Consider the following 26,608-nt stretch of genomic DNA (forward strand, 5'->3'; position numbering starts at 1 on the left):
AAAAAAATTAATTTAATTCGTTTTTGCTTTGTGGCTGATTATTTTTGTATCTTTAAATAATTTTGAAATATTGGTATGGAACCTTCATCTAATTTAACATAACAATTTAAAAAATTGCAAATTGCAAATTGAGGTGAATTTTTGAGATCAGTTTTAATGGAAGTTTTTTAGGACGTTACAAAGTCCAATAGATATATTCCAATGGATTATTAGGACTTTCTTTGAACAACGATCAAAAAACTCTTCCCAACGATTAAAAAGGAAAAAAGAGGCTGGGATGCCACCCACACTGATAACTTCCCATCCCGTCTGTCGATTTGTCTTGCTTAAAAATTTGTCTATATGTACTCGTATCAATTTTTACCAAATTTACGTACTATTTTTTGTAGATTTTATTTTTTATGAAAAAACGGACTGTTGGATTTTTATATAAAAATTCCTGAATATCGAAAATAATATTTTCTGTGATATAAAATAAGATTCAAGCCAATATTTTTAAGGTTTGAAAAGCTATTTGAGTCGAAAGTAAATTTTTACGAAGTTTTAGTATTGTTTTTTTTTTAGAGTTTTATTTTTTGTTAAAAAAATTGTCAATTCGATTTTTTAAAAATTTTACCAAATGTTGAAAACAATATTTCTTATGAGATAAAATAAGCTTGAAGCCTAAATTTCAAGTTTTTGAAAAGATATTTGAATCGATATTCAATTTTTACCAACTTTGAGTAATATTTTTTTTAGATTTTTATTTTTTATAAAAAAAACTGTCAATTAGATTTTTCTCAAAATTTTATCAGATGTCAAAAACATTATTCTTCGTTACACAAAATTGTTTTAGAGATGAAATCATATTTCAGTCGTAAAATTTTGGAGGTGACAAATTTTTTTTTCAGTTTTATTGATTTAAAAAAAAACCGTTATAATGATTTTTTTCAAAAAATATACCTGTTTGGTATCACGTTACAATATATTATATACAATTTAATTCAAGTCTCTAGCGTTTTTGGTTCGTAAGATATTGAGGGTTAACCAAAATGTTCACCTTTTTTTCAAACTGCTATGATAAAAAAACCACCCACGCAATTTTCTTGAGAGCCCTTTCTGCATCTTTCTGCCTTATTATCTGTATAACAAAATTTATTTGAAGTCGATATCTCTTCTGGTTCTTGAGCTATGGACGACGAAAAAAACGTCGCGAACGTACGGACGTACAAACGTACGTACACACGCACGCACAGACATCTTTCTAAAAATCTTTTATTTCGACTCTAGGGACCTTGAGACGTCGAGAAATGTCAATTTTCAATTTGACAAATCGGACCCATTACAATAACTTCCTATGGGAAGTTAAAAAAACCGGTATTATGCTGCCAAAATGAGCCTACGAGCTTCTGAATCCAAGTCTCGAAACTTTCAAAAGAAGTGATTGATATTGTAAAAATACAGGCGAGCTATTTAAAAATCGCAGTCGAACGAGAGAAGTTGTATGACTAGAGTATATGCTTTGGCGGTATTAGTTGCAGCGTTATTCGTTGCTATCACGGCATCAATATTTAATATTATTTTATTATTTATTCTTTATTTATTCATAAAACTAAACAATATTATTATTATATTACGTATTACATTCAATAAAAATACAGGCATAACATTAATGTCGTCTGCCTGGCTGGCAAATATTATTATTTTTTAAATTTCAAATACAGTGATAATTTCATTATACATTTTGTTATTAAATTAATGTTGCTTGTTTTTTGTGATATTTAAGATTTAGTTGGCATATAAAATTAAGTATGCTTGAACTTTTAGTTTAGTTAAAACAAATTAGTAAATAAATGTGACTTTCAGTTTAGTTAAAACAAAATAGCAAAAAAGTGGAACTTTCAGTTTAGTTAAAACAAAATAGCAAATAAACGGTGAATTTTTAAGAGCTTGATAACTTTTTTTTAAAAAAAAAACGCATACAATTTGCAAAATCTCATCGATTCTTTATTTGAAACGTTAGATTGGTCCATTACATTTACTTTTTGAAGATAATTTCATTTAAATGTTGACCGCGGCTGCGTCTTAGGTGGTCCATTCGGAAAGTCCAATTTTGGGTAACTTTTTCGAGCATTTCGGCCGGAATAGCCCGAATTTCTTCGGAAATGTTGTCTTCCAAAGCTGGAATAGTTTCTGGCTTATTTGTGTAGACTTTAGACTTGACGTAGCCCCACATCGCAGATCGTTCGGCTTCAGTTCTTGCACGAGCTGTATTTTATACGGTTTTACACCAACATCTTTGCGTAAAATCTTCCATGTGGTCGAATAACACAAACCCAATTGCTGCGAACGGCGACGAATCGTCATTTCACGGTCCTCAGCAACACTCTCAGAAACAGACGCAATATTCTCTTCTGTATGCACTGTACGCATTCGTGTGGTTGGTTTAATGTCCAATAAAGTAAACTGAGTGCGAAACTTGGTCACATTCAGATAGTTGAAAAATTCTTCTTGTGTGAGATTATTTTTTCCTAAGTGATATCGCCTATTCTCCTTAAGTATAGGGCAAGTCGCCACAAAGTGTAATATGTCTTCTCTTTCGTGTAGATTGATTGAAATAATCCCGCTCATTCAGATTATATAAACTCTTATAATAAAATTTTCTCTCAGTCGACAATCTCGCCGTTTCGATAAATGAGTACTTAGTGTCGACAGATATAAGTTTATTACTGAAGATTCTTCTCCAATTTGTGCAAATCACTGAATTCGATTTGTTCAATTTTGTTTTAAGATGCGAATCTACATTTAAAATGAATGTTACCCCCTTTCCCAGGTACTTGTACTTTTTTACTACTTCCAGATCTTTCCCGTTATATTTCTATTTTTCATAAGATGCCACTCTCCCTGATCCATTTTAAAAATCAGAACTTTGGATTTATCTGTGTTTACCTCCAGTCCCCAAAGATTGCAGCATTCAGCAAGTTTGTTAATCATCAGTTGAAGTGATGATGGGGACTCAGCTAAAATCATCCGCGTACATAATTGTCTTTATACTTAAAGTTCCAATGTTTACTCCACAAGTAGCCAATCAATTAGATTGTCAGTTAGATCAGTGCAAAAAGCAATGGGCTTAAGTTAGAACCCTCCCTGACCCCTCTTAGCATCTGAAATTTATCTGAGACATCATTTCCATTGTAAATTCTTGCTTCTGTATTTTGATACAGCTTTTGAATCGCTCGAGTTAAATTGGTTGAAAATCCTACTAAAGACTCAACCAAATCCGAAAAAGTACGAGTGGATGCAGAGAACCTTCAACAAACGTCCATGTTCATCTGTGTGTTAATGTTAAAAATTCATTATTTTAACTGGAACCACATGAACCCCTTTCTTTTGGAATGTCTATTCGCACTGTTGGAGACGAATGTTCGAATGTTCTACATCTAGCGCACAAATTACCCATTAAAAAATGGGTATAAGTGACAAAGATAATGAAGTCGTGGCAGCAAATAGGGCTCCAGTTCAAATGGAGTTCCGAGAACGTTGTACCTTAATTGTAGATAAACCAAAGCTAGAACTTGGTAACACAAATGACGGAAACACATCTAGTTGATTTCTCGGCATTCAAGCCATCCGCTCCAGCGGCTTTATTAGACTTCAACTTAGATATGGCAATCTTTACTTCGTCTAAGTCGGGAGGACGGGATTGTTGGCTTTCGTCGTCTATATCGAATGGGTCATCCTGCCTGACAGCGGAATTAAGTTCTTCGTCGCCGTTATACAGTCTGCAGAAGTGGCCGTTCCATATTCTCAGCATTGACTGCGGTTCCACAATGATATTTCCACTTTCGTCTTTGCAGACTTAGGTTCTAGGTTTCTGTACCTGTGAATTTCGTTTCACATGTTCATAAAACTTTCGAACTTCATTCCTGCTTTTAAACCTCTCAACATCTTCGACGGCACGCTTCTCATGGCCTCTCTTTTTCCTTCTGAGAAGTCGGTGTTCCTCTCGGCTCTTTTGCTCATAGTGCATATGAGCAGCTTTCGTCCTTTTATGCAGTGCTGCTTTGAGTGCCTGTTGTTTGGCTTCATTTGCTTGCCGACATTCCTCATCAAACCAGGGGTTCCTTGTTGGTGGCTGTTTGAAACCCAGCACATCAGAGGCGGCTTCTCTGATTGCATCTTGGCACTGTTGCAACTGGTTTTCGATACATTGTGTTGGCGGCAGAGAACTTCGAGAGAGGTTACTTGTAACTCGGTCGGAAAAGGATTTGGCGATCTCTGGCGATTGTAGCCGTTCGACGTTGTACCTTCTCTAACGATCTAAATCATATTAGCATAATCAACCTATCACGTTTCTTAAGGGTCTTAAAGTGGTTTCATTGAGCTTAGAAGATTGCCTTAAGTTTCATGTGGTATCACAATGGGCACTTAAACTGGCGTATGTGTTTTACTACATCACTTACAGCCAATTTAACCTAACCTAACCTTAGCCTATCGAACAACATTCGGAGGAAGCATAAAAAGATTTCAAAAATGTCGGTAAAATCCTTTCAAGAAAATCTAGCCGTCAAAAATGTCTTTATACTGAGCTACATTATGCCTTAAACAATACCAATTAAATTGTTTATTTTTTACTTTGTTTTTATGAGTAATGTAAGGCTTGTTGACAAAAAATTGATCTTAAACAAAAATATTCTTTACGTCAAGAAAAGGGGGCGTTTTACTTGTCGTGGCTGGGACACGGGTCAGCTATTATGTCAGTTTTGGGGCATTCTGCGGTGGTGTAATTTGTACATTAATTGAATGTGAAAGACGTAAATTTTCTTCCAAATCCCAAACTTATACTTAAGCAACATAATTAGGGGCCAGTTATAGCTTTTAGTAGTTTTCATCATTGAAAGCAGGTGTTTGAACACTTTCAGAGGAACGATTTTTTCAGGTTAGGGTAATTGTCTCATTTTGTTCTCAATTTCATACAGAAAATTTAATAAAATAACCTGAAATTCTTGAAAACTGTTAAGTTCTTGCCTACTTAAATAAGAAGACGATCCTTTCTGAAGGTTTGGAGGTTATCGCAAAAGAGGAAGAAACTACAAGGTATTTTTGACAGAAGGAAGTCTATCATTTTCGTCGCAAATAACTCTCCAGGGTGCGTAGGTGTTATTATAGATTGCTGAGTTCAGGGTTGGTAAATACACAACAGTCCTCCCCTCTTAATTGTTTAGTAACCCAACCGCTCTACAGGCTTCTTAACGCGACTGCTTCTTCGAACCGTGGGTGCTACTTCAGTGTCTTTGTCAAAATTATCTGCTTCCTTCGAGATTGATGGTGATGGTTGAACTACTCCTTCACTCCAGGATTCATTGGGCTAAGGTGATTGCGCCACTTTTGACTGAAACTCATCACCAGATGTTTGTATCGGCGAATTTGTTGTAGGACCACCGCATGTGGGGCTAAGCATAGGAGCAGAGTTTGAAAGCTGCACCTCTGGATCCTTCGGTGCCTGTTTTTCATCCACGTTACACTTCTGAATCTGGTCCACATGCCTACTCCATAGCTTCCCGTGAACATCAATGAAATAATGGAAAAGTCCGTCTTGACGTACTATTTTCCCAAACTCCCACTTTTTGTCCTTGCTAGAATACTCTCTTACTTGAACCTTATCTCCCGGGTAATATTGCACACAACTTGGATATGGCCCGTGTAGTTTCTCCTTTACGTTATCGATGGTGTTTGGCCGGACGATAACGTGTACCCTTTGCCATGGGGTTGATGGATATTCCCATGGATGTTGAATCCTTTTCGATGATTTTTGAACGCTTCTGCAGGCCATGCATTTCTGGGCTAAGTCCTCGATGTCAGTGTCAATGTGTGGCCACCACACATAGCTTCGTGCCAATGCTTTCATCTTAACAATCCCCACGTGAGCAGTATGTAATTCTGCCAGTATAAGTTCCCTCAGTGTCTGAGGAATCACCACCCGATTGTTCCTGAGAATTGTACCATTTGTTAGTGAGAATTGATAATCTTTACCTTCGAATCCAGCTGTGTCTAATTTTTTTCCCAGCACTAAGTTGTTATACACCTCCTTTAGAGCTGGATCTCTACATGTCTCCTCAGCAACTCGTTTTTGGGTAACAGGAACAACGTCTATTTGCTTCATTTGGTAGTAGGTTACATTGTCATCATCTTTAGGTTCTTCCAACTGTAGGGGCAAACGAGAAAGCGCATCTGCATTGCCGTGGTCCCCCGTCGCTCGATACACAATTTCATAAGTGAAGCCTTGCAGAAACTGTGCATAATGCAGCATACGAGTAGCCACCATACTTGGTAAACTTTTGCTAGGGCTAAAAATAGCAACTAATGGTTTATGATCGGTGATTAGTGTGAACTTCCGGCCATAGCAATAACGAAAAAATCTTTTTAACGCCCAGAATATTGAAGTCGCCTCTTTGTCAATTTGGCTATAATTTTTTTCTGAGTTTGACAGAGATCGCGAGGCGTAAGCGATTGGTCGTTCCTGTCCATCTGGGAATGTGTGGGATAGCACAGCCCCTAAACCATATGGACTCGCATCGGTCGCCAATGATAGAGGTAATTTTGGATTGTACGCACAAAGAACAACATCCGAAGTTATTTCAGATTTGATGCTCCTGAACACCTTCTCACATTCTTGACTCCATCGGAAATCCTGGTCCTTTTGTAGTAGATTGTGTAATGGGTTCAATTTAGAGGAGAGATTCTGCAAAAATCTCCCATAGTAGTTCACCAGACCCAGCCAGCTTCTGACCTCGGAAATATTTCTCGGAGCTGGTGCGTCAGTTATAGCCTGTATTTTGTCTTTGGTCTTTTCGAGTCCCCTTTCCGAAATTATGTGGCCCAGATATGTTATTGAACTTTCAAAAAACTTACACTTGCTGAGTTTGATGCGGAGTCCAACGTTATTTAAACGGCGAAACACTTCTTCAAGACGCAATGTATGTTCTGCAAGACTGGATCCTTGGATTTTTATGTCGTCCAAAAACACGCATACTCCAGGAATATTATCCAATGTTTGCGTTATGTACCTTTGCCAAATTGCTGGAGCAACTTTTGTACCAAACATCAGCCTGTTAACTTTATAGTCACCTTTAATGGTTGATATCGCCTGTATTTCAGCGCTTCGAGTGTGTTGTATAAGATGTCTGTTAGTGCATTCTCTAATAGCATATATTGATATTGTACTGTACTACTCTAGATGTATATACACATAGCACACACGAGTCATGAGGAGAGAACGAGGAGTCGAAGCAAGACCGTCTTAGAGGAAAGAACTGCCTGGCTGTGTGATAAAATTATAGATTAAATAAACCATTCCGATATATATATAAGTCTAAGCGTGTTTCATTATTTGGCCGAATAGCTAAATACTACATGGCGCAGCCGGTACAAAATCGAAGTTGAACTAAAATCAATTTATTAAAAAAAAAAAAAAAAAAAAAAAAAAAAAAACCAACACAAAATTTAAGTGACGTGAAAGAAGATAAGAGAAACACGTGGAAACAGCAACTATGGACTTCCCAAAACCAGAACACTTGAATCTTGACGGCAATCTGAAGGAGAATTGGAAAAGATTCAAATCACATTTCGAGATTTATTCGACTGCAACAAAAACTGATGGTGAGGATGAAAAAATACAAGTGGCAAGATTTCTGAGCTGTGCGGGCACAGAAGCTATAGAACTCTTTCATACCTTTGAGCTTAGTAGTGACGAGCAAAAGAAAATTGAAAAAGTTAAAGCTAAGTTTGAGGAATACTGTAATCCGCGAACGAATGTGGTATATGAAAGGTACCGATTTTACATGAGAAATCAAAAGGAAGGTGAACCTTTTGACCATTTCTTGAAAGAGATATCAACTCTGGTAGAAAGCTGTAGCTTTGGAGATGAAAAGAAGTCCATGCTGAGGGACAGAATCGTCATTGGAATAGCAGACCATAGCATTCAAGCACAACTTTTGAAAACGAGTGAGTTGACATTAGAAAAGGCAGTGGACACGTGTCGAGTGGCGGAGATGACAGGAGTGCAAAGCAAAATCATGCAAGGAGAGGCAGTATCAGGGAGAACAGCATCCGCAGTGGATGCAATTGGAAAAGAAGGGGGAAGTAGAAACAAGGCAGAATACCATCCTAAAAGTAGTAAAAATAGTGTTCCTTCTAATTTCAGATGTAAAGAGAATGCACAGCAGTTAGAGAAATGGGGCGAGGGAAGGGGACAGTTCAGCAAAATCAAATGCACATTTTGTAGCTACACACATTTGAAGGGCAAGTGCCCAGCGTACGGAAAAAAATGTGCCGCGTGTGGAAAAGTTAATCACTTTGCATCAATGTGTAGGAAACAAAAACTTGTGAGTGATGTTGCGGTTTTGCAAGAAGATGATGATTACGATAGTGATGAATTATTTATTGATGCAATTAAGTCGTATAAATCGAAAAACACGTGCTGGACTAAGTCTTTGACAGTAGAAAATACAGAGGTGATTTTTAAGCTAGACACAGGGTCGCAGGTAAATATTTTGCCAAGGAAATTGTTTGACAAAATAAGAACTCAGAATAGGCTCAAGAATTATGCTGTGAAATTGGAAGCTTACGGGGGTTTTAGACTTGAGGTAGTTGGAGCGGTAGAGTGTGAGGTTAAGGACGGAAACAAAAAATATAATATGCAGTTCGTAGTGGTGGAAAAGGGATGTCAGGCATTGCTAGGTTTGGAATCATGCATGGAATTAGGGCTAGTGGCTCGTATAGACAGTATAAGTCAAAGTATGAAAGAGAAGTTTATAAAATTGAATGAAGATATATTTGAGGGATATGGATTTTTCCCAGACGAATGTCGATTAGAGCTTAAAAAAGATGCACAACCAGTGAACAGGCCACCAAAACGTATACCCCTAAGCTTAAGAGAAAAAGTTAAGGAGACATTAGGTAAAATGGAAAAAAGGGGTGTAATTTCAAGAGTTAATGGGCCATGTGAATGGTCTCATCAGATGGTAGTAATAGAGAAGAGGGATGGGACCTTAAGAATTTGCCTTGATCCAAAAGAGTTGAATGCGGCTATAAAAGATGAAAGGTGCATGCTACCTACATTTGAAGACTTTAGAAATGCAATGAGAGATTACCAAATATTTACGGTATTAGACTTCAAAGAAGGATTTTGGCAGCTTAAACTGGATGAGAAGTCAAAGAAGTTGACAGTATTTAGTACACCATACAGTGGATGCTATAATTTTAATGTGTTGCCGTTAGGAGTAAAAGTAGCAGCAGAGATATTTCAAAAAATAAACAACAAATATTTTGGGGCATTGCCAGGAACATTTGTTTTTGTAGATGACTTGATAATAGGTGGGAAAAACAGTGAGGAACACGATGAAAACCTGAGTAGAGTACTGCAGAGAGCCAGGGAGTTAGGAATTAAATTTAACAAAAAGAAGGTGCAGTTTAGAGTGGAAAAAGTAAGGTACTTGGGACATATATTTTCAGCTGAAGGTACGACTCCAGATCCGGTAAGAGTTGAAGGGATCAAAGGTATAGAAAATCCAAAGAACCAAAAAGATTTACAGAAAATTCTAGGAACAGTTAATTACTTAAGACCATTCATCCCCAAGCTGGCCGATATGATAGCACCATTTAGAGACTTATTAAAGAAAAATGTGGTGTTCACTTAGAATGAATTCTATGCAGGGGCCTTAGAACAAGTAAAACAAGCAATTGAAAAAGCAACAAAATTAAATACGTTCAACCCATCCCTACCGACAGTTATACAAGCTGATGCTTCAAAAGATGGTTTAGGCGGCTGTCTTATGCAACTAGGAAAACCGATTTGCTTTGCTTCGAAAAGCCTCACTCAGACAGAGACCCACTACGCCCAGATTGAGAAGGAACTATTAGCCATAGTTTTCGCATGTAAGAAATTTCATGAATATATTTATGGTAGAAAAGTCGTAGTGTATACAGATCATAAGCCACTTGTAGCAATCATAGATAAGCCGTTAGGAAACAATTATTCAACACGTTTACAAAGAATGAAAATTAAAATTATGATTTATGACTTAGAAGTGAGATATTTACCAGGAAAGGAGATGCATATAGCAGACTTGTTATCACGTAGTTCGGGAATGGATAAGGAGATAAATCTAGAGGATATAAGAACAGAATACATACATTCAGTTAGTTTAGGAGAAAGATCAAAAAATGTGTATAAAAGAGAAACAGAAAAAGATAGTGTATTAAAGCAATTAACTAGGTATTATAGAGAAGGTTGGCCGTTGTCTAAAACTAAAATACCTGAGCAGTTAAGGTTCTTCTGGACTATAAAAGATAAATTGTATGAAGATAATGGATTAGTATTTTTTGAAGAAAGAGTATTTGTCCCAAAAAGCCTCATAAAGCATGCACTAGACGAGTTACATAGGAATCATTTTGGAATATCAAAAACTATAGCACGGGCTAAAGGTATATTTTACTGGCCATATATGAATAGAGACATTGAAAATGTGATAAGTCGATGTCAAGTGTGTGAAAAATTTAGAGCCGCGAACCCACAACATAAAATGATATCTCGAGAAACACCAGAACTACCGTATCAAAGAGTAGGTTGCGATATTTTGGAATTTAAAGGAAAGCCATTTTTGGTCATAGTAGACTATTTATCAAAATGGTTTGATCTTAAGGAACTAGACACAAAGTCAGCTAAAAGTGTCGTTAGGGCGATGAAAGAAACGTTTTCGGTGCATGGGATACCAGAAGAAGTAGTTTGCGATAATCAGCCATTCAATTCATATATATGTAGGCAATTTGCAAAAGAATGGGATTTTAAATTCACGTACGCAAGTCCATTTTATCCAAAATCAAATGGAATGGCGGAAAAGGCCGTGCATACCGCAAAGTCGATTTTGAGAAAATGTTTAGAGAGTGGAGGAGACCTTTATCTTACTCTGTTAGACTATAGGAGTACAAAACTTGCTCATTTGGACTTTTCACCATCACAACTGTTAATGAGTAGAAACTTAAGAACTAAACTCCCAATAGCAAAGAATCAGCTTAAGCCTAGAATATTAGAAACAGAAGATCTAATTAAGATGCAGCAAATTAAATTAAATCAGATAAACTACTATAATAGGAGAGCGAATAGAAAAGAATTAGAACTTAATAAAGGAGATAACGTAGTGTACAGAAAAGGAGTAGTTTGGGAGCCAGCTAAAATAGAAGAAAAAAGTAACAGTCCAAGGTCGTATGTGCTACGCACTGAAAACAATAAAGTAATTAGAAGAAACTCAGAACATTTGCGTAGATCATATAATGAACCAAAATTTAGAAATTTAAATGAGGAAGAAGAAAACATGCATAGGACCATAAACAATAGCGACTTTATGAAACAAGATTTAGAACAGCAAGGTGTTTCTTCGGAAAATTCAAAACAGGACATTAACATACCACAAAGTATTCCATCCTTGCAAACGCAAAATCACTACCAAACTCGCTACGGGCGAAGCGTTAAAAAGCCAATTTTTTATGGAAGATAAACGTATAAAAAAAAAAAAAAAAAAAAAAAAATTAATTTATGATTGAAATACTTAATATATAAGAACATAAGTAGTGTTAGTTACAAAATATGCATCAAAAAAAAAAAAAAAAAAAAAAAAAAAGAATAGAAAGTATTTGCAAATATGACCAAAATGAATTTCGCGTGTAAAAAAGGGGAGATGTTGTATAAGATGTCTGTTAGTGCATTCTCTAATAGCATATATTGATATTGTACTGTACTACTCTAGATGTATATACACATAGCACACACGAGTCATGAGGAGAGAACGAGGAGTCGAAGCAAGACCGTCTTAGAGGAAAGAACTGCCTGGCTGTGTGATAAAATTATAGATTAAATAAACCATTCCGATATATATATAAGTCTAAGCGTGTTTCATTATTTGGCCGAATAGCTAAATACTACAGAGTGTCCATTGGCATATGCAGATAAGCTTCGCTCAGATCCAATGTCGTGAAAATCTTACCACCCATCATAGATGTCGCAAAAATATCCTCCACGTGAGGAATTGGATAGTGATCATTCTTAAGTACTTTGTTCAAGGTAATTTTATAATCGGCACAAAGTCTAATCGATCCGTCTTTTTTTATGATAGGGACCACCGGTGTCCCCCATTCACTGTATTGCATTTTTGTTATAATGCCTTCACTCTCTAGACGATCGATTTCTATGTTCATTTTATCTTGGAGTGCATAAGGTACCTTGCGAGCTGGAATGTAAATTGGTTTAGCACTATCAATGAGAAATAATTTGGCTTCAAAATTATTTATTCTACCAATTCCGGATTGAAAAACATCACTAAATTTAGCTTTTAGGGCATGCAGTAACTTCTTTTTTGACATAGGTATAGAATTACTCACTTGATTTAATTTTGGCAACTCAACTTTGAATACTTTAAACCACTCTCTTCCGAAAATTGCATCTACCTTTCCTGGCATTATATAAATGTTGGCATTTGCCTCCTCGTTGCCGTATCTTACATGCATTGTCGAATATCCAATCGGCTGAATGATCTCTCCAGTGTAGGTCCGAAACGGAACATTGGATTTGTACATCTGCTTATTTGGCCATGAAGCACTAAATTCTTGATAAGACATTGAAGAAACTGCAGCGCCCGTGTCCAGCTCTAGCTGTTTTGACACACCGTCTAGAACTAATGTGAGCATGATCTTCTTCGGCTTTCTCTTATCTTCGGGTAAAACGCACGTAGTCAGCTGGTTCATGTAGTAACTGTCTTGCTCCTCGTCGTCCTCGTCGTCATCGTCGTCGTCGACGGAGTGTGATTCTAGAGAGTGAAGCTGATTTTGTGTAAAAAATTTTCTGTGCTTGGTAATGGGTGCGGGTGGAGAAGATCGGGGTTTTTTATCACTACTGTTGTTAGACATCATCCCGCTATTCATGCAAACGCGAGCTACATGACCTACTTTCTGACATTTAGAGCACACTGCTCGATTGTGTTTGCATGCAGTTGCAAAATGATCTTTATCACCACATCGGTAGCAGTAGTTGGAATTTGGTGAATAATTTTTGGTCTTTGGTTTGCTTGAACTTGCAATCTGGTTTTGGTAATTGCTCAGCGAAGTAGCTTGCAAATTTTGAATTTCTTTGGAGTCTTTTTGTGCAGATTCCATTGCAAGTGTAGCCGTTACACAATCTTTAAACCCATTGTTTGGTTCTTTTAATTGAATTAATTTTTCTAACCAGTTTGCATTTCGGAGGCCGCTAATGAACTGCTGCCTCAGGTGGGCGTCGGCAGTAGACGCTTGGCAAGATGTGCACTTAAAATCGCAGTTTTTGCACATTTTTTTAAGGTCTGCAACAAAGTTAGATATTGTCTCTCCTTCATGTTGCGTTCGCTTCGTGAACCTATTTTGTTCTGCTATAACGCTAGGCGCGGGGTTTACATGATCTTTGACCAATTTAATTAGTTCATCATAACTTTTAGTCTTTGGGTCTTCTGGGCTGGTTAAGTTGCAGAGTAATTGAAGAGTTTTCGCCCCCATTGCGTGAATTAACCAATTTCTTTTGCTCTCTTTGACAACATCAGTGTTCCCTGTCAGGTTTCTCAAACAGAAAAAATTCTCAAGCCTTTTAATGAAAATCTTCCAGCTTTCATTCTCCTCGTTGAAGCTTTCCAGTTGGATTACTTCAGGCTGCGGTTGACTGGCATTGTTGGTGCTGCCCTGAACCGCCAATGTAATAGCATCCAAAAGAGATTTCAATTGTTTGGCATCCATAATTAAATTCGCTGGTTTTTGTTTTTCTTTTCCGCCTCGTCGCCACTGTTAAGTTCTTGCCTACTTAAATAAGAAGACGATCCTTTCTGAAGGTTTGGAGGTTATCGCAAAAGAGGAAGAAACTACAAGGTATTTTTGACAGAAGGAAGTCTATCATTTTCGTCGCAAATAACTCTCCAGGGTGCGTAGGTGTTATTAAAGATTGCTGAGTTCAGGGTTGGTAAATACACAACAAAAACACTTTTAAAAAACTGTAAAATTCAAACTAAATTCCAAATTTTAATAAAACAAACAAATGTTTTTTTTTTTATATATTTTTGAAATATTTATTTCAATATAATAATATTATCGTTATAATATTTTATTTGTATACTATATTATTAAATAATATATTTTTATTTTTATTTTCATATATTCTTTTAAATCGATTTGATATTAAAAAGCAACAAATCATTTTATTTATTTATTTTGTTATTAATATATAGATGTTTTATTTTGTTTTATTTTATTTTTATCGGTCTCAACAGTATTTGAGTATTTTTTTTATTTCTTTCAGTTTGTGTTGTGTTTTTTAAATTAATATAATATATTAAAATTAATTTATCTTTCTTGTTAGACAAAAAAATCAAAATTTATTATTCAGCATACCTATATACAGTCTCTTAAATGATATAATTTACTCTTTTTTCTTGTTGTTGTTCTTGTTTGTTAAATTTAATTGTTTTCATTTTCGTAGCTATTTTTTAAAAATGTTTTTTTTTAGAATTTTATATGTAGTGTGTAAGTTTATTTAGAGCATACTTAATCCAAAAAAATTAACCCCAATCAAACTAAAATATAAGACAAAAGTATTATCATAGATGATATGGAGAGCATTTTTATTTTTTGAATATGGATGTGAACAACAATTGAATATGTTTTGCATAATTTTATTTTGTTTATATTCCCAATAAGTAATTTTATTTTCATTTTTTTTTTGTTAATAAATGACACACAATTTATAATAATTTTACATATTTTACTCAAATATTGATTTCCAATTATAGTTTTTTGTTAATTATATTATAATTTTGATTATCCATTTTCCTAATACCATTCCCATGAGTGTATGTGTGTGTTAGTGGGTGTATGTGTGTTTATAGAAATAAACAATAATAATTTATTTATGTTTTTTTTGTATTTAGATAAAAAATTTTCAGTAAAAACATTATTTTTATATATATTTATAAATATCTTCACATATTGTTTGTATTATTTTTTTTATTTTTTGAAGAAAGCATTTCACCTTTTTGTTTAAATAAATTAATCAAAAGGAGATTCGCATCGAAGGCAAAATATTTTCTAAGCGTTTTATGTATGTATATTTTTTTTAAAAGGTTTTAATTTTAATTTATATAAGAGTACCTATAAATTATTCTTATTTTGTATTTAAATAGTTTGAGCTTTAAAAACATGAGATGAGTTGAAATTGAAAGAAAAATAAAAATTAGAGAAGAAACAATTTATGTTTGTATTTCTTGTTGTTGTTTAACATTATTGTGGTTCTTCAAAGTAATAATAAATAAATTATTCAGTGTTCTATTTTTTCGTTTTCATTCTAACAGAGGTGGGATGGTAATTATTAGTAAGCTTGGTGTACCTAATTTGTTTGCTTTTGCTTTGTTTCAATTTTATTTTTTATTTTAAATTATTGTTTTATTGAAGTATCAATTAAAAAATGAAGGACGGTATTGGAAATGCACTTTTCTGTATTTTAAATTTTCTGGAAAATTCAATTTAAAAATAAAATCGAATCATAAAGAGTAAAGAAATTATCTAAGACTTGATATAAACTTGACATGATTTTACTAATTGCACATCGCAGTCTTGAAATAATTCAAATTCAATGTTTTATGTTCTAGAAAAAGTAATAAAATTAAAAAGAATTAAGAAGGCCTGATACAAGCACACAGGTTCTGATACATTTTTTTCTCTAGCTACCCCCACCCCCCTACATCTTGTCTCTCACAAATTAAATAGCTTCTTGCTATCTTACATAATTCAAGTTAATTGGAAAATTAGGAACTCATAACAACAACCATTTCACCAGAATTCATGGGAAACCCGTGATGGAATGCAAACTGCCGTCATTTCCATAGCTTAATCATGAAAAAATATTCCTTTTTCCCTAAAAATACCTTAAAAGGGTTAAGAATATTTCAATTAAATAATCAATAACTTTGATAATGATAACAATTACACAAATCTTTAGAATCTCTTTATAATACTAAATCCAACTGTTTAACCTTGTCAAGACCAATTCCTTTAAAACTTTGTCCCAACTCTCAGATCCAAAAATGGGAAGGTTCAGTAGATATACAAGGGACTTGAAATTTAGGCAACTTTCTAGTATCTGATTGGCCAGCTGCTAAAAAATTACCTTCCAATTCCGGAAAATTTAATGGAAAATTGACTGGAAAGTTAGTCAAGAAAAATCCCCGAACTATCAAGTCAAGTCTACTTCTGTCAAAATGACAGTTGATAAAGTTTTTTCATTCAACTTAAGGCTGAACTTAATCTAATGCTTTCGGAAAAAGGATTCCTTGTCAATTTGAAAAAGAAATAACTAATTTTTAAAATTTCTTTCAATACAAAATACAAATCGTAGTGGACTTGTAGCTTGTATTTTGAAGACAGTCATTTTGTACTATAAACTTAAAGTAGAGATTTGCGATGTAAAGTTCTGATTTTGAAATTCCCTTATGATGGCTGAACTTGCCCAATCTCTTCAGCCAATATAAAGGTGTTCACAAATTTTCTTTCAGTAGATGTCCCTAATCAAAATAAATATCGTGACCATAACTGATATGATACAGAGTTTGACATATACGTGTAGACTGTGGGTGCTAAGCAGCAACCCTTGAGATGCATCTACCCTTGGGTTCCACGGGTGGGATTTGATGAAATAATGTTCCTCTTCTAAATAGCTGATCCCTAGATATTTTATATTTAGTCTATTTAAATGAGACACAAAATCCAAAGGATCTAAAATCTTTAAAAGGAACAATCCTAATTATTCAAAAAGTGCAATTTTATTTCCATTTCCAAATATTTAATCTCAAACCAAAAAATTATCCTTCTGCTTCCTAAGATCTTATAGACAAATAATGACGCCTTTACTTTTTCCGCATCTGGAATTTGGACATTTATTGAAACCTCCTTCTAAATAACTAGAAATGACTTGTTCCAATGAGAATTTGCGGCTCTTAATCTGTTACTGAGTAATATAAAGACCTAAAACCTCATAACAAAAAAAGTTCTTTAAACTAAATGTCCTTCTTGGGACCCCAGGTAAATCTTATGACGCTTTAAATTGCACCCACAAATCTTCAACATCCTAGAAAAGGATAGTGGTAGTCTCAATGTACTTAATATCAAAATAAGTTGTTAGTTTTAATCGAAAGAGACAAAACTCTTAAACTACCAAACGCCAAAGAATTTAAATGTTAAGTTTTGTTGGTGTTTAATTCCACAAGTCAAAAAGTTTGTAAGACATTTGCGTAGATACAAGTAATGCGTCCTAGAATGGTAGACCAAAACATAGTTACTCAGAGCAGGTACCCTTTTCATGATGAATAAAATCATAATTTACAAGGCCTTCATAAAGCTTTTTCCAGGACATTCTTCATTTTATTTATAGGAGCCCAAAAATCATCGAGAAATAAGTTTGTTTATTTTAACTGCATTTTTCAATACCCCTACAAAATTTCAGAAGAACTCACAAAAACTGATAGTTTTTGAAAGTAAAAATTTACAAAAGCGGATTCGGTGTTAAGAGAGTTCAAAAGAAAATCAACCAATAAATATTTAAATAAAAATAAAAGTCTAAAATTTATTTTTTAGGTATTTTAAAACAATTTTTATTTGTTTGACCGTTTCTTCTTTTTTAATTGTTGTTTGTTTTCGCGTTTTGGCTGCTTTTTCCTTTTTCGAATTTAAAACATTTAAAAAATAATAAATTAAAAATTCACGTTTGTTCATAGTCGAAGAGTTTTTCTTTTTGAGTAAAATCCAATTTGTTTAGTATTTTAACATGTTTATCATAACATTGTAAAATTAAAAATACAAAAAAAAAAACATTAACATAAACATAAAATAATGAATTAAACATTTTCGTCAGACACAACTTTTAAAGGGATTGTTTCTTGGCTTTTTTCTTTTTTGAGTAGTTAGGTGCATGTTTTGCAAATAAAATAAAATCATATTAATTAAAAAATAAATCCATTTGCATGCTCACAGTCAATGCAAAAATTAAATGAGTCTATGCTAAAACAAAAAACATGTCATTAAAATTGTTTAAAATTAGGTATGTAGGTATTTTAAGAAAAACCAAAAGATCCGTCTTATTTATTTCTTGTTACATTTAAATACATTTTCTTTTTTATTTTTATATTTATTGTTTTATAACTATGGTTTTACACACTAGAATAGTTTATTTTTTTTTGTATTGTTTTAATAATAATTATAATAAGAATAGTAATAAAAAAATACAATTACTTTGTGAGTTCTCCCGCGCGTCTGTTTTTAAATAATAATTATACTTTTATTTATGTTTTTTGTTTCTATTTAATTTGTTTTTAACATTCACGTTTTGTATTTTTATTATTTTTCATGCACTTTTTTAATGTTTTCTTTTTTACTTTTGAATATAATCTATCAAAATCATAAATGACTATAAATATATGTAATTTTTTGTTTATTATTTAATATATATATATAACACTGAAAACTTAGAGAGATAGAGAAAGAAAAAATAAAAATTTTATAAAAGAGGAAACAGAAAAATACATTTGAATAGCAAAATAAACTTTGTTTTTTCTATCCTAACACATGACAACTGTCCATTTAAATTATTATAATTTTAATTAAGTTTCTTTTTGTTTTCTTTTATGTTTAATTACTCATTTTTGTATAGAATAAAATTTAAATGTTTTTTTTTTCATTTTCTTTTCATGCGATATTCATGAAGTTATGTGATTTATAAACCATTACGTTGTTTCATATTTTCTTGTTGTTGATGGTTTTTTGATTTTGGATGTTTGCCACTAGACATCCATTTTTATTCAACTATCAGTTGTTTGGTGAGGGATTTTAAGTTTTATCGAGTGCGTGATACTGTTCTGAAATTAGAAAATGAAGAGACATGATTAGACATTCAGTATTTTAAAATTGTGTTATTAAATGAAATTTTGTTAGCATTTCAAGTACCTAGACATTCAAATCCAAGAATAAATAATTAAAGTCAACATACAAATTGATTTATTTATAGATCATTGTCCCACATTTTTTGGAGGGATCATGAATTTTTGATAATTTTGTAATAAATCCGGGACATTCAAATAGGGTTGTGTGCCTCTTTGAAAATGTTTTATTTCTTTCAAAACATTAAACACATTAAACCAATCCATATTAATTCAAATATTAAAAATGAGAAAGTCCTCTTGTTTGTTTGCTTGTTTGTCCGTCTTCAACGTCACAACGGGCCAATATTATGCCATGATTTATTGTTTGAAGGTACTTACAAGGATATAGAGTGGGTTAAGCTACTTTTTACCGCGCTAACATATCTCATTCACAGCTCATTCGAGCAAATTCGACTGTAAGACTTATAATTTGATATTCGATACTTTCTTTTTTAGAGCAATAAATTAGTGGCTTATTATTAAATGATACCTACTTGCATCGTTGCTTTTTATTAAGCGTTTCTTATAATGACATTAACGCACACACTATTCATAATAGGAGATAAGCAATTAAGATCCGATGCCAAGGGCTAAAGGAAGATGATGAAGATCATTTTATCTGTCAAAGGTCGATTCTAGGACGATATTGGGCAGGTTCAGACGACATAAGAAACTTGAAAGTTAGACAAGTTTCTAGTATCTGATGATTACATTCCAATAAAGGCAATTTCAATGGAAAGTTGACTGGAAAGTAAGTCAAGAAAATTCTTGAACACGTTTTTTAATTTAACTGAAAGCTGAATTTTATTACTCTTTGATTTATTTATTTTCTGCACAACTTTATTTAATGCTTTCTGTAAAAGGGTTCCTTGTAAATTTCGAAAAGAAATAAGTAATATTTCATTACAATGGAAAATAGAAATAGTTATGGACTTGTAGCTTGCCTGAGAAGTGTTTTGTAGTCAATAATGTTTTTGGCAATTTTTTACTATGAACTTAAAAGAGATCCTCTCTGAAGTAAAGTTCTGAATTTGAAATTCATGACACTTGAAAAACTAACTATTCCCCTTGGTCAAAATGTACGTTTAAAGAATGACTGACAGCAAATGAAGTCCCTTATGTTGTCTGAACCTGCCCATTATTTTGAAAAGAAATTCAAAATTACTAGATGAAGTACTAGAAGTTATGGGGAAGTATTTGGTAATAAAAACAGAGATGAATTTAGAACAGAGCACTTCATACCAAGTAAAAGTCCGGTGTTCCCTTAAATGAGCTGTAATTGAAATAGGAGTAAAAGTAACGCTAAAGTCAATTAAGGTGCATTGGCGGCGGCGTTGGAAAACGCAGGATTTTCTCGAATTTCAATAATTACTACAATTCTTTATTCTTGAAATTCTTTATTCTTGTGAAAGTACGTTCAATGCCATTATGTATGGCACGCGATTTCTTTTGCATGGCCACCATGGGCACGCCTGCAGAAGTCCAGACGCTGAAACCAATTTTTGACGATTTTCAACCATAAATCGGCCGATACTGCTGCAATTTCTATATTTGTACGAAGTTCATCAATCGGCGGTGGCCTGTTGGCATAGACGTTAGACCATAGACCATATACCATATACCATAGACCATAGACCATAGACCATAGACCATAGACCATAGAACATAGACCATAGACCATAGACCATAGACCATAGACCATAGACCATAGACCATAGACCATAGACCATAGACCATAGACCATAGACCATAGACCATAGACCATAGACCATAGACCATAGACCATAGACCATAGACCATAGACCATAGACCATAGACCATAGACCATAGACCATAGACCATAGACCATAGACCATAGACCATAGACCATAGACCATAGACCATAGACCATAGACCATAGACCATAGACCATAGACCATAGACCATAGACCATAGACCATAGACCATAGACCATAGACCATAGACCATAGACCATAGACCATAGACCATAGACCATAGACCATAGACCATAGACCATAGACCATAGACCATAGACCATAGACCATAGACCATAGACCATAGACCATAGACCATAGACCATAGACCATAGACCATAGACCATAGACCATAGACCATAGACCATAGACCATAGACCAGACGTAGCCCCATAGAAAATAGTCTAACGGCGTCAAATCGCGCTACCCAGGCGGCCAAGCGACTGGACCATTTCGTGAGAGTGAGTTCTCTAAACTTGTTTTCCAATAAATTGATTGTGACATTCGCTGTGTAGCTTGTGGAGCCGTTCTGTTGGAACCACATGTAATTCAAGTTGATATCATTCAATTGGGGCCAAAAATATTTGGTTATCATTGAAAAGCAGCGATCCACATTCACAACAACGTGCCGGTCTTGATCATCACGGAAGAAGTACGATCCAATGACGCCACCTACCCATAAATCATAACAAACCGTAATTTTGTCGGGTTGCAATGATGACTCATGGAGTACGTGTGGATTGCTGCCTGACCAATACCGCATATTTCGTTTTTTAACGAAGCCAATCAGCTAGAAATAAGCCTCATCGCTGAAGATAATTTTTCGATGAAATTCGGAATCATTTTTATTTTTGTTGCTCAGCCCAATTCACAAATATAGGATGCTTCTGGTGGTCAAGCAGCTTCACTTCTTGCGTCAATTTAATCTTTTAAGGATGTAGGCCAAGATCTTTTCGCATGAGAAGGACGTGTGAGTCACATTTGGGCTTTCTACAACTGAAGCCTCAGCGGCAGCAACTTTCTCGACACTACGGGCACTTCTTTGTCTCACTTGCACTGGAACATTTTGAACTGTGCCTGTGTCTTATGTCGACAAACAAGTATCAAATAAACAAATTTTTTGAGGACTAATTTTATTGTGACGCTTGGTCATAGTCAAAAGAGCCCCCACAGATCTCGAGACAACCCTCATACAGATCAACAGCAAGCTAGGTGGTATAGAGATTAAAGTATCATTATTAACGCCTCAAGTTGGTACACTTTCACCACTTCTTTGGTCGTGAGTGAAATCATTACCAAACTTGAATACAGTGGAGTTAAAGAAGTAATTAAGCAGCTTACGAGCGCAAAATACCTTACCACTATTTACAAACAATTGAAACATGCCTTATCTAGGATTTGCACCTGGGCAAAAAGCCTGAATATTAACCCCCTTAAAATAGTCCTTGTACTCTTAACAAACAGGAGGAGAATCCCAGATTATATAATTCTTAGTATAAAGAAAACCAAACATAAATTCTCAGATAAAGCTTTACACATAGGAGTAATCCTTGATAAAAAGCTAAATTGGAGCACAAATACACTAGAGAAATCCAAAAAGTTCAGATATCTTTATACTCATGCAATAGGATCTGCAGGATCATGCACTGCAATTTTCAGAACAGTCCTCACTTATAGTCGCATAGTATTGTGGGATGCATTAGAGAAAGCCAAAAACCTAAAAACCCAAACAATGGTAAAGAGAATAACATGTAAAGGTATAACAGAAAGAATGAGGATCGCTCCTACAGCAGGACTTGTTGGATAACCAGACACTCGCAGGTTCTGTAGGAATACATAGGAAACATTTTTAGCACAGACTACGTGATATCCTTCAGTTCAACATAACCTTAAACACCATATTTCCTGACAGCAACGAATTGGTAGACAATGTTTCACACATACTGATGGTTCGAAAACGGATCCGGAGTAGGTTCCTTCTCTGAGACAGTCAAAATTTCCAACACTTCAAACTTCTCGATCTAAGCAGCGTCTTTCAAGCCGAAGTATTGGCAATAGCATGCGCTGCAGAGCAAATCTCAATGATAACGGCCATTCAGCCTTAAAATCGAGTTCAAATTGAAGCTTGAAAATGATGAGCTGCAGATGAGCTGGCGAGGATGGGTACAACTCTGGACCAATTCCATGCATGCAAAAACCCCGTCATATGAACTTAAACAGGTGATTGGTAATAAGATACGTCAAGAAACCAATGATATATAGAAATGCCCTGAAACCTTTGTCACGTTCAGGAAATTTTGAAGAAGAATAGAACAAGACAACCCACAAATAGCAGATGTTAAATCGCTCACTTTTAGGGAAGAATGAATTATGTTAACAATCAAGAGGTGGCATTGGTACTTCTGTGGTTAGCTTTATCTAAGGTATTATCAGTAAACATTAGTTTCTTGATGGTCAAAAGTTATGCGTAAAGCAAGCTACAGATATTCAGAAAACGACAGTTTAAGTCTGTCTGTATTATACGCATTCATATAATTTTTTTAAATCCATGGATAGCCACACTCAGTTGAGATGTTAAACTTTTTTATTTTTAAAGGACTTAAATAATTAATTCTAATTAAATAATTTGTTTTTATTTATATTTACCTTGGTGACTGCACTCGTCGTTTAGGAGTGGTTGTGTTGCTGTTGCTGGCATTTCCAGTTCGATTACTGCACGGAGTTCGTGTCCGTGGTGCTGGTACTGGAACTGTTGCTGGTGGTGTTGTTACCGGTGCTGTCGCCGCGGCCGCTGCTGCTGCTGCTGGTAGGCTATACCTTTTAGGTGGTACAATTCGGCTTGGCGATCGCAAACTCTTTGGGTCTTGTATCACTCTAGTGTTTAGGTTAGAAGAAGGAGTATGAGGACTAGCATTTGTGTTATTCCTAATGAAAGTTGAGTGTTTTTTGGAACAATAAAAATCCAACAAAAACAGAGATGGGCACAAATCAACACAAAAGAGGAGGAAAAGAAAAAAAAGAGAGGAGAAAGTAAATAAAAGTGTGTATGTTAAGAAACAATTTCGATAATAATTTTACATAACTCAAGACGATAGAAAACTCAAATATTAATTTTCCAGAAGGATATAAGAATAATAATTGAACCAGTGCAGTGTGTTGACTGTGGTTAATGTTTAACTTACTTCCCCGCCGGATAGCTGACCGGTCGCGGTATCCTCGACTTGTGCGCGGCATTTGCTGATGTTGGTGTCGAACCGCCACTCTTGGTTTCTTGTTCGTAGGCCAGGTCCTTCAACATCATGCTCGAGTCCTTGCTTAGGAGTTCCCATTGGATTTGAAGGCGTCTAAAACGATTTGTCGAGATCTTGTTCGGTTCTTGTTCTTTTCTACTACTTCGATGCGGTGGCATGCCACCACCTCCGGCGTTATTTAACCGCAATGCAATCGAGATGTTCGGTGAGTTTGGTGGTGTTGTAAATCGTTGAGCATTTGGACCGAGTGTGTTGCATTCGGTCTTCTGGTTAAAGGAGACCTTCTTCTGACTCAAAGCCCGACTGACTTCTTTTTTCAGCTCAGCCGGATCGTAGAGCTCCGCGGGATGGTGATTCTCTTCGACGGATTCCAAAAAGTTTGCAATTTCGGCATAATACTTAAGCTCCGACTTAGGAACACTGGCGAGGAAGTTCTCTGCCCTCGTCCGGGCGTCCATATCTTTGCGCGACAATCGATGGCTTCCTTGAGTCAGTTTCAAATTAGAATGCAACTCATCGTAGTACTCGTCTATTTCGGGCAAAGGATTTTGCAGATCATCGTTGGATGAGAAATATGCGGCAGGTTCTTGCAAACTACGTCGCTTTTCAATATTATTGCGAACGTTCGAATTGCACTGCTCTTCTATCAAACTCGTTCGCTTATTGCGCAATCCAGATGTCAGTCTATTGGAGTTCTTGCATGTGTTTCCTCGATTATGGCGAGCCGAACACCTCTCCTCCTCCATTCGCTGGTTCTCATATTGATACACGTACATATTCTTTAGCGGGTCCGAGTCCTCCGGCTTTCGTGGATTATCGAAAACCGAATCAGACAAAAGGGTCGAAGATCCACGATACCCAGAGCTCGGGGGATGACTAGATCCAGAGCTGGACTCGCAGGCAGCTCTAGTGGCTCCCTCTGCTGCTTGATCTTCGCCCGTCGTCGTCGTTTGGAAATACTGAGCACAATCACAGACATTAGCCCGATTGTTGGTCCGCCTTATAGGCGGTGTCATACAGAAAAGCGGCCTCATCGAGCACTCCGCTTCGAGATCTGCAACATCGACCTCTGGAATGTGTTTCAAGCGTTTCCGATACTCCGTTGGCAGGAGAGTGGCCAGCGACTTCCAGTCCACAACATGCTTTAGGTCGACGTTTTTCAGGAGCTCATCTTCGCTCATAGATCCTGCGCCCCCGGTTCGCTTCTTTACGCCCACCGCGTTCTTGTAGTTAAACGGAGTGAAAATTACCTCAGCTGTATTTGTCTTAACAAAGCCCAAATCCGGCAAAGCATAGTTCGGATAAATTACGTAGATTGGTGCCTGTTTCTCCTCACCCAAATTGCTTAACTTGGCCAGGAATGATGGTGGTATAAATTTAAGCCTATCCCGGCCTGATGTTTGCATGGATCGCGTTATCATTTCGGCGGAGATCTTCATGCGTTGGCTCCGCTGATCGTTGTACACCTGGGTTAGGTTCTCTGAAGTGCGGCTGCCTTCCGAGAGGGAGTTATTGTTGTTGTTGTTTAACTGATTATTGTGCTGGTTATTGGTCAAATTAATGACTTGAGGATTTTTGAGCGGTTGGAGCTTTTTGTGGTGCTCCGGCGAACCAGAAGCAGCAGCCGCAGCTGCTGCCGCCGCCGTTTCAAAGACCTCTCTAAACAGATCATGTTTAACTTTCCTAACGGGCGTTGTATTTGCTGCTGTGGTCTCATTTCTCTCTTTATCACATATAATATCAAGACTGTCTAATTGGTAACTCGAATCAGCAGGATCCTCTTCTTCGTCGTGTCGGCTCAATGCCGAACCCTTGCCCGAATCATTCATGCTCTTTTTGCGAATACGTTGCTCAAGCGAGGAACTACCCTCACTCGATGGCCAACATCCCGACGAGACATCCATGCAGGTTGTTTCGCTGGAACAGCTACTCTTTTGTTTGATAAATAGCTTGACTAGATTGAAGGCCGGTTGATTGGCATTCGTTTGTTTAAGAGTTTGAATGTTGTGTGTGGCCGAACTGGAATTCATGCCGCCAGTCGAATCGATGTGCGATGAATCGTGATGATGCATATTACTTGATGATGAAAAATGTATGGGACTGCCCATCGACGTCTGGGATATTGGCATCTGGCACATTGGAAGAAGATTTCTAGATTTACACGATTCAACCTTAAAATAAATAAAAAATTTAGAAGCGTTGAAATAGAAATGAGTGGATATAACTTACGGTGGAAGTGCTGAGCGCTTGTGACACATTTAGCTGTTGCTGGCTGGAACCTTTTTTCAGCCGCAAATTGGGCAAGCTTAAACTCTTGCGTACGGTGCAATGAGGTGCATGGCGCATAACAATATTCACAGATGTATTGTTGTTGCCAGATGGATACCTTAAAAAAGCAAATAAGGGATTTTTATTAATACTTTAAGTACAATAGGAAAATTTTAATAATATATTGAGTCCATTAAGCTTATGGTGTTTCTTGTACTACATCTTAGCTTGACAGTTTGAACCCTATATAATCGATCAAGGGGTGAGGAGTCTATTACGAGCAATTTTTACTTGTTTAAGGAAGTGCTGCTTATCTGGCTCT

The 26,608-nt window shown here is 35.7% G+C and overlaps 3 protein-coding genes across 10 annotated transcripts in view; 1 reads left to right on the forward strand and 2 right to left on the reverse strand.

Annotated features, from left to right (window-relative positions):
- Positions 1-7,529: 7,529 nt before the first annotated feature.
- Positions 7,530-9,677, forward strand: LOC129953972 (uncharacterized protein K02A2.6-like). Its single transcript, XM_056067545.1, has one exon. The coding sequence runs from the start codon at positions 7,530-7,532 to the stop codon at positions 9,675-9,677; it is 2,148 nt and encodes a 715-aa protein (XP_055923520.1).
- Positions 9,678-11,955: 2,278 nt separating this feature from the next.
- LOC129953979 (uncharacterized) lies at positions 11,956-13,791 on the reverse strand. The gene has a single exon (XM_056067551.1). The coding sequence runs from the start codon at positions 13,789-13,791 to the stop codon at positions 11,956-11,958; it is 1,836 nt and encodes a 611-aa protein (XP_055923526.1).
- Positions 13,792-17,661: 3,870 nt separating this feature from the next.
- LOC129954080 (M-phase inducer phosphatase) overlaps positions 17,662-26,608 on the reverse strand; it is an 80,179-nt gene continuing 71,232 nt past the window's right edge. For 6 of the 8 annotated variants that reach the window (XM_056067744.1, XM_056067749.1, XM_056067743.1 and 3 more), the window contains 4 exons: positions 26,248-26,404; positions 23,950-26,189; positions 23,414-23,692; positions 17,662-18,950 (listed from right to left, as the gene is read on the reverse strand). In XM_056067744.1, the coding sequence (XP_055923719.1) occupies positions 18,929-18,950; positions 23,414-23,692; positions 23,950-26,189; positions 26,248-26,404 (2,698 nt within the window). In that variant the 3' untranslated portion in view covers positions 17,662-18,928. The remainder of the gene's footprint in view (positions 18,951-23,413; positions 23,693-23,949; positions 26,190-26,247; positions 26,405-26,608) is intronic. The other 2 variants (XM_056067750.1, XM_056067746.1) reach the window with 1 other exon arrangement.

Source organism: Eupeodes corollae, chromosome 1 (assembly GCF_945859685.1).
Source record: "Eupeodes corollae chromosome 1, idEupCoro1.1, whole genome shotgun sequence".
Classification (NCBI taxonomy): domain Eukaryota; kingdom Metazoa; phylum Arthropoda; class Insecta; order Diptera; family Syrphidae; genus Eupeodes; species Eupeodes corollae.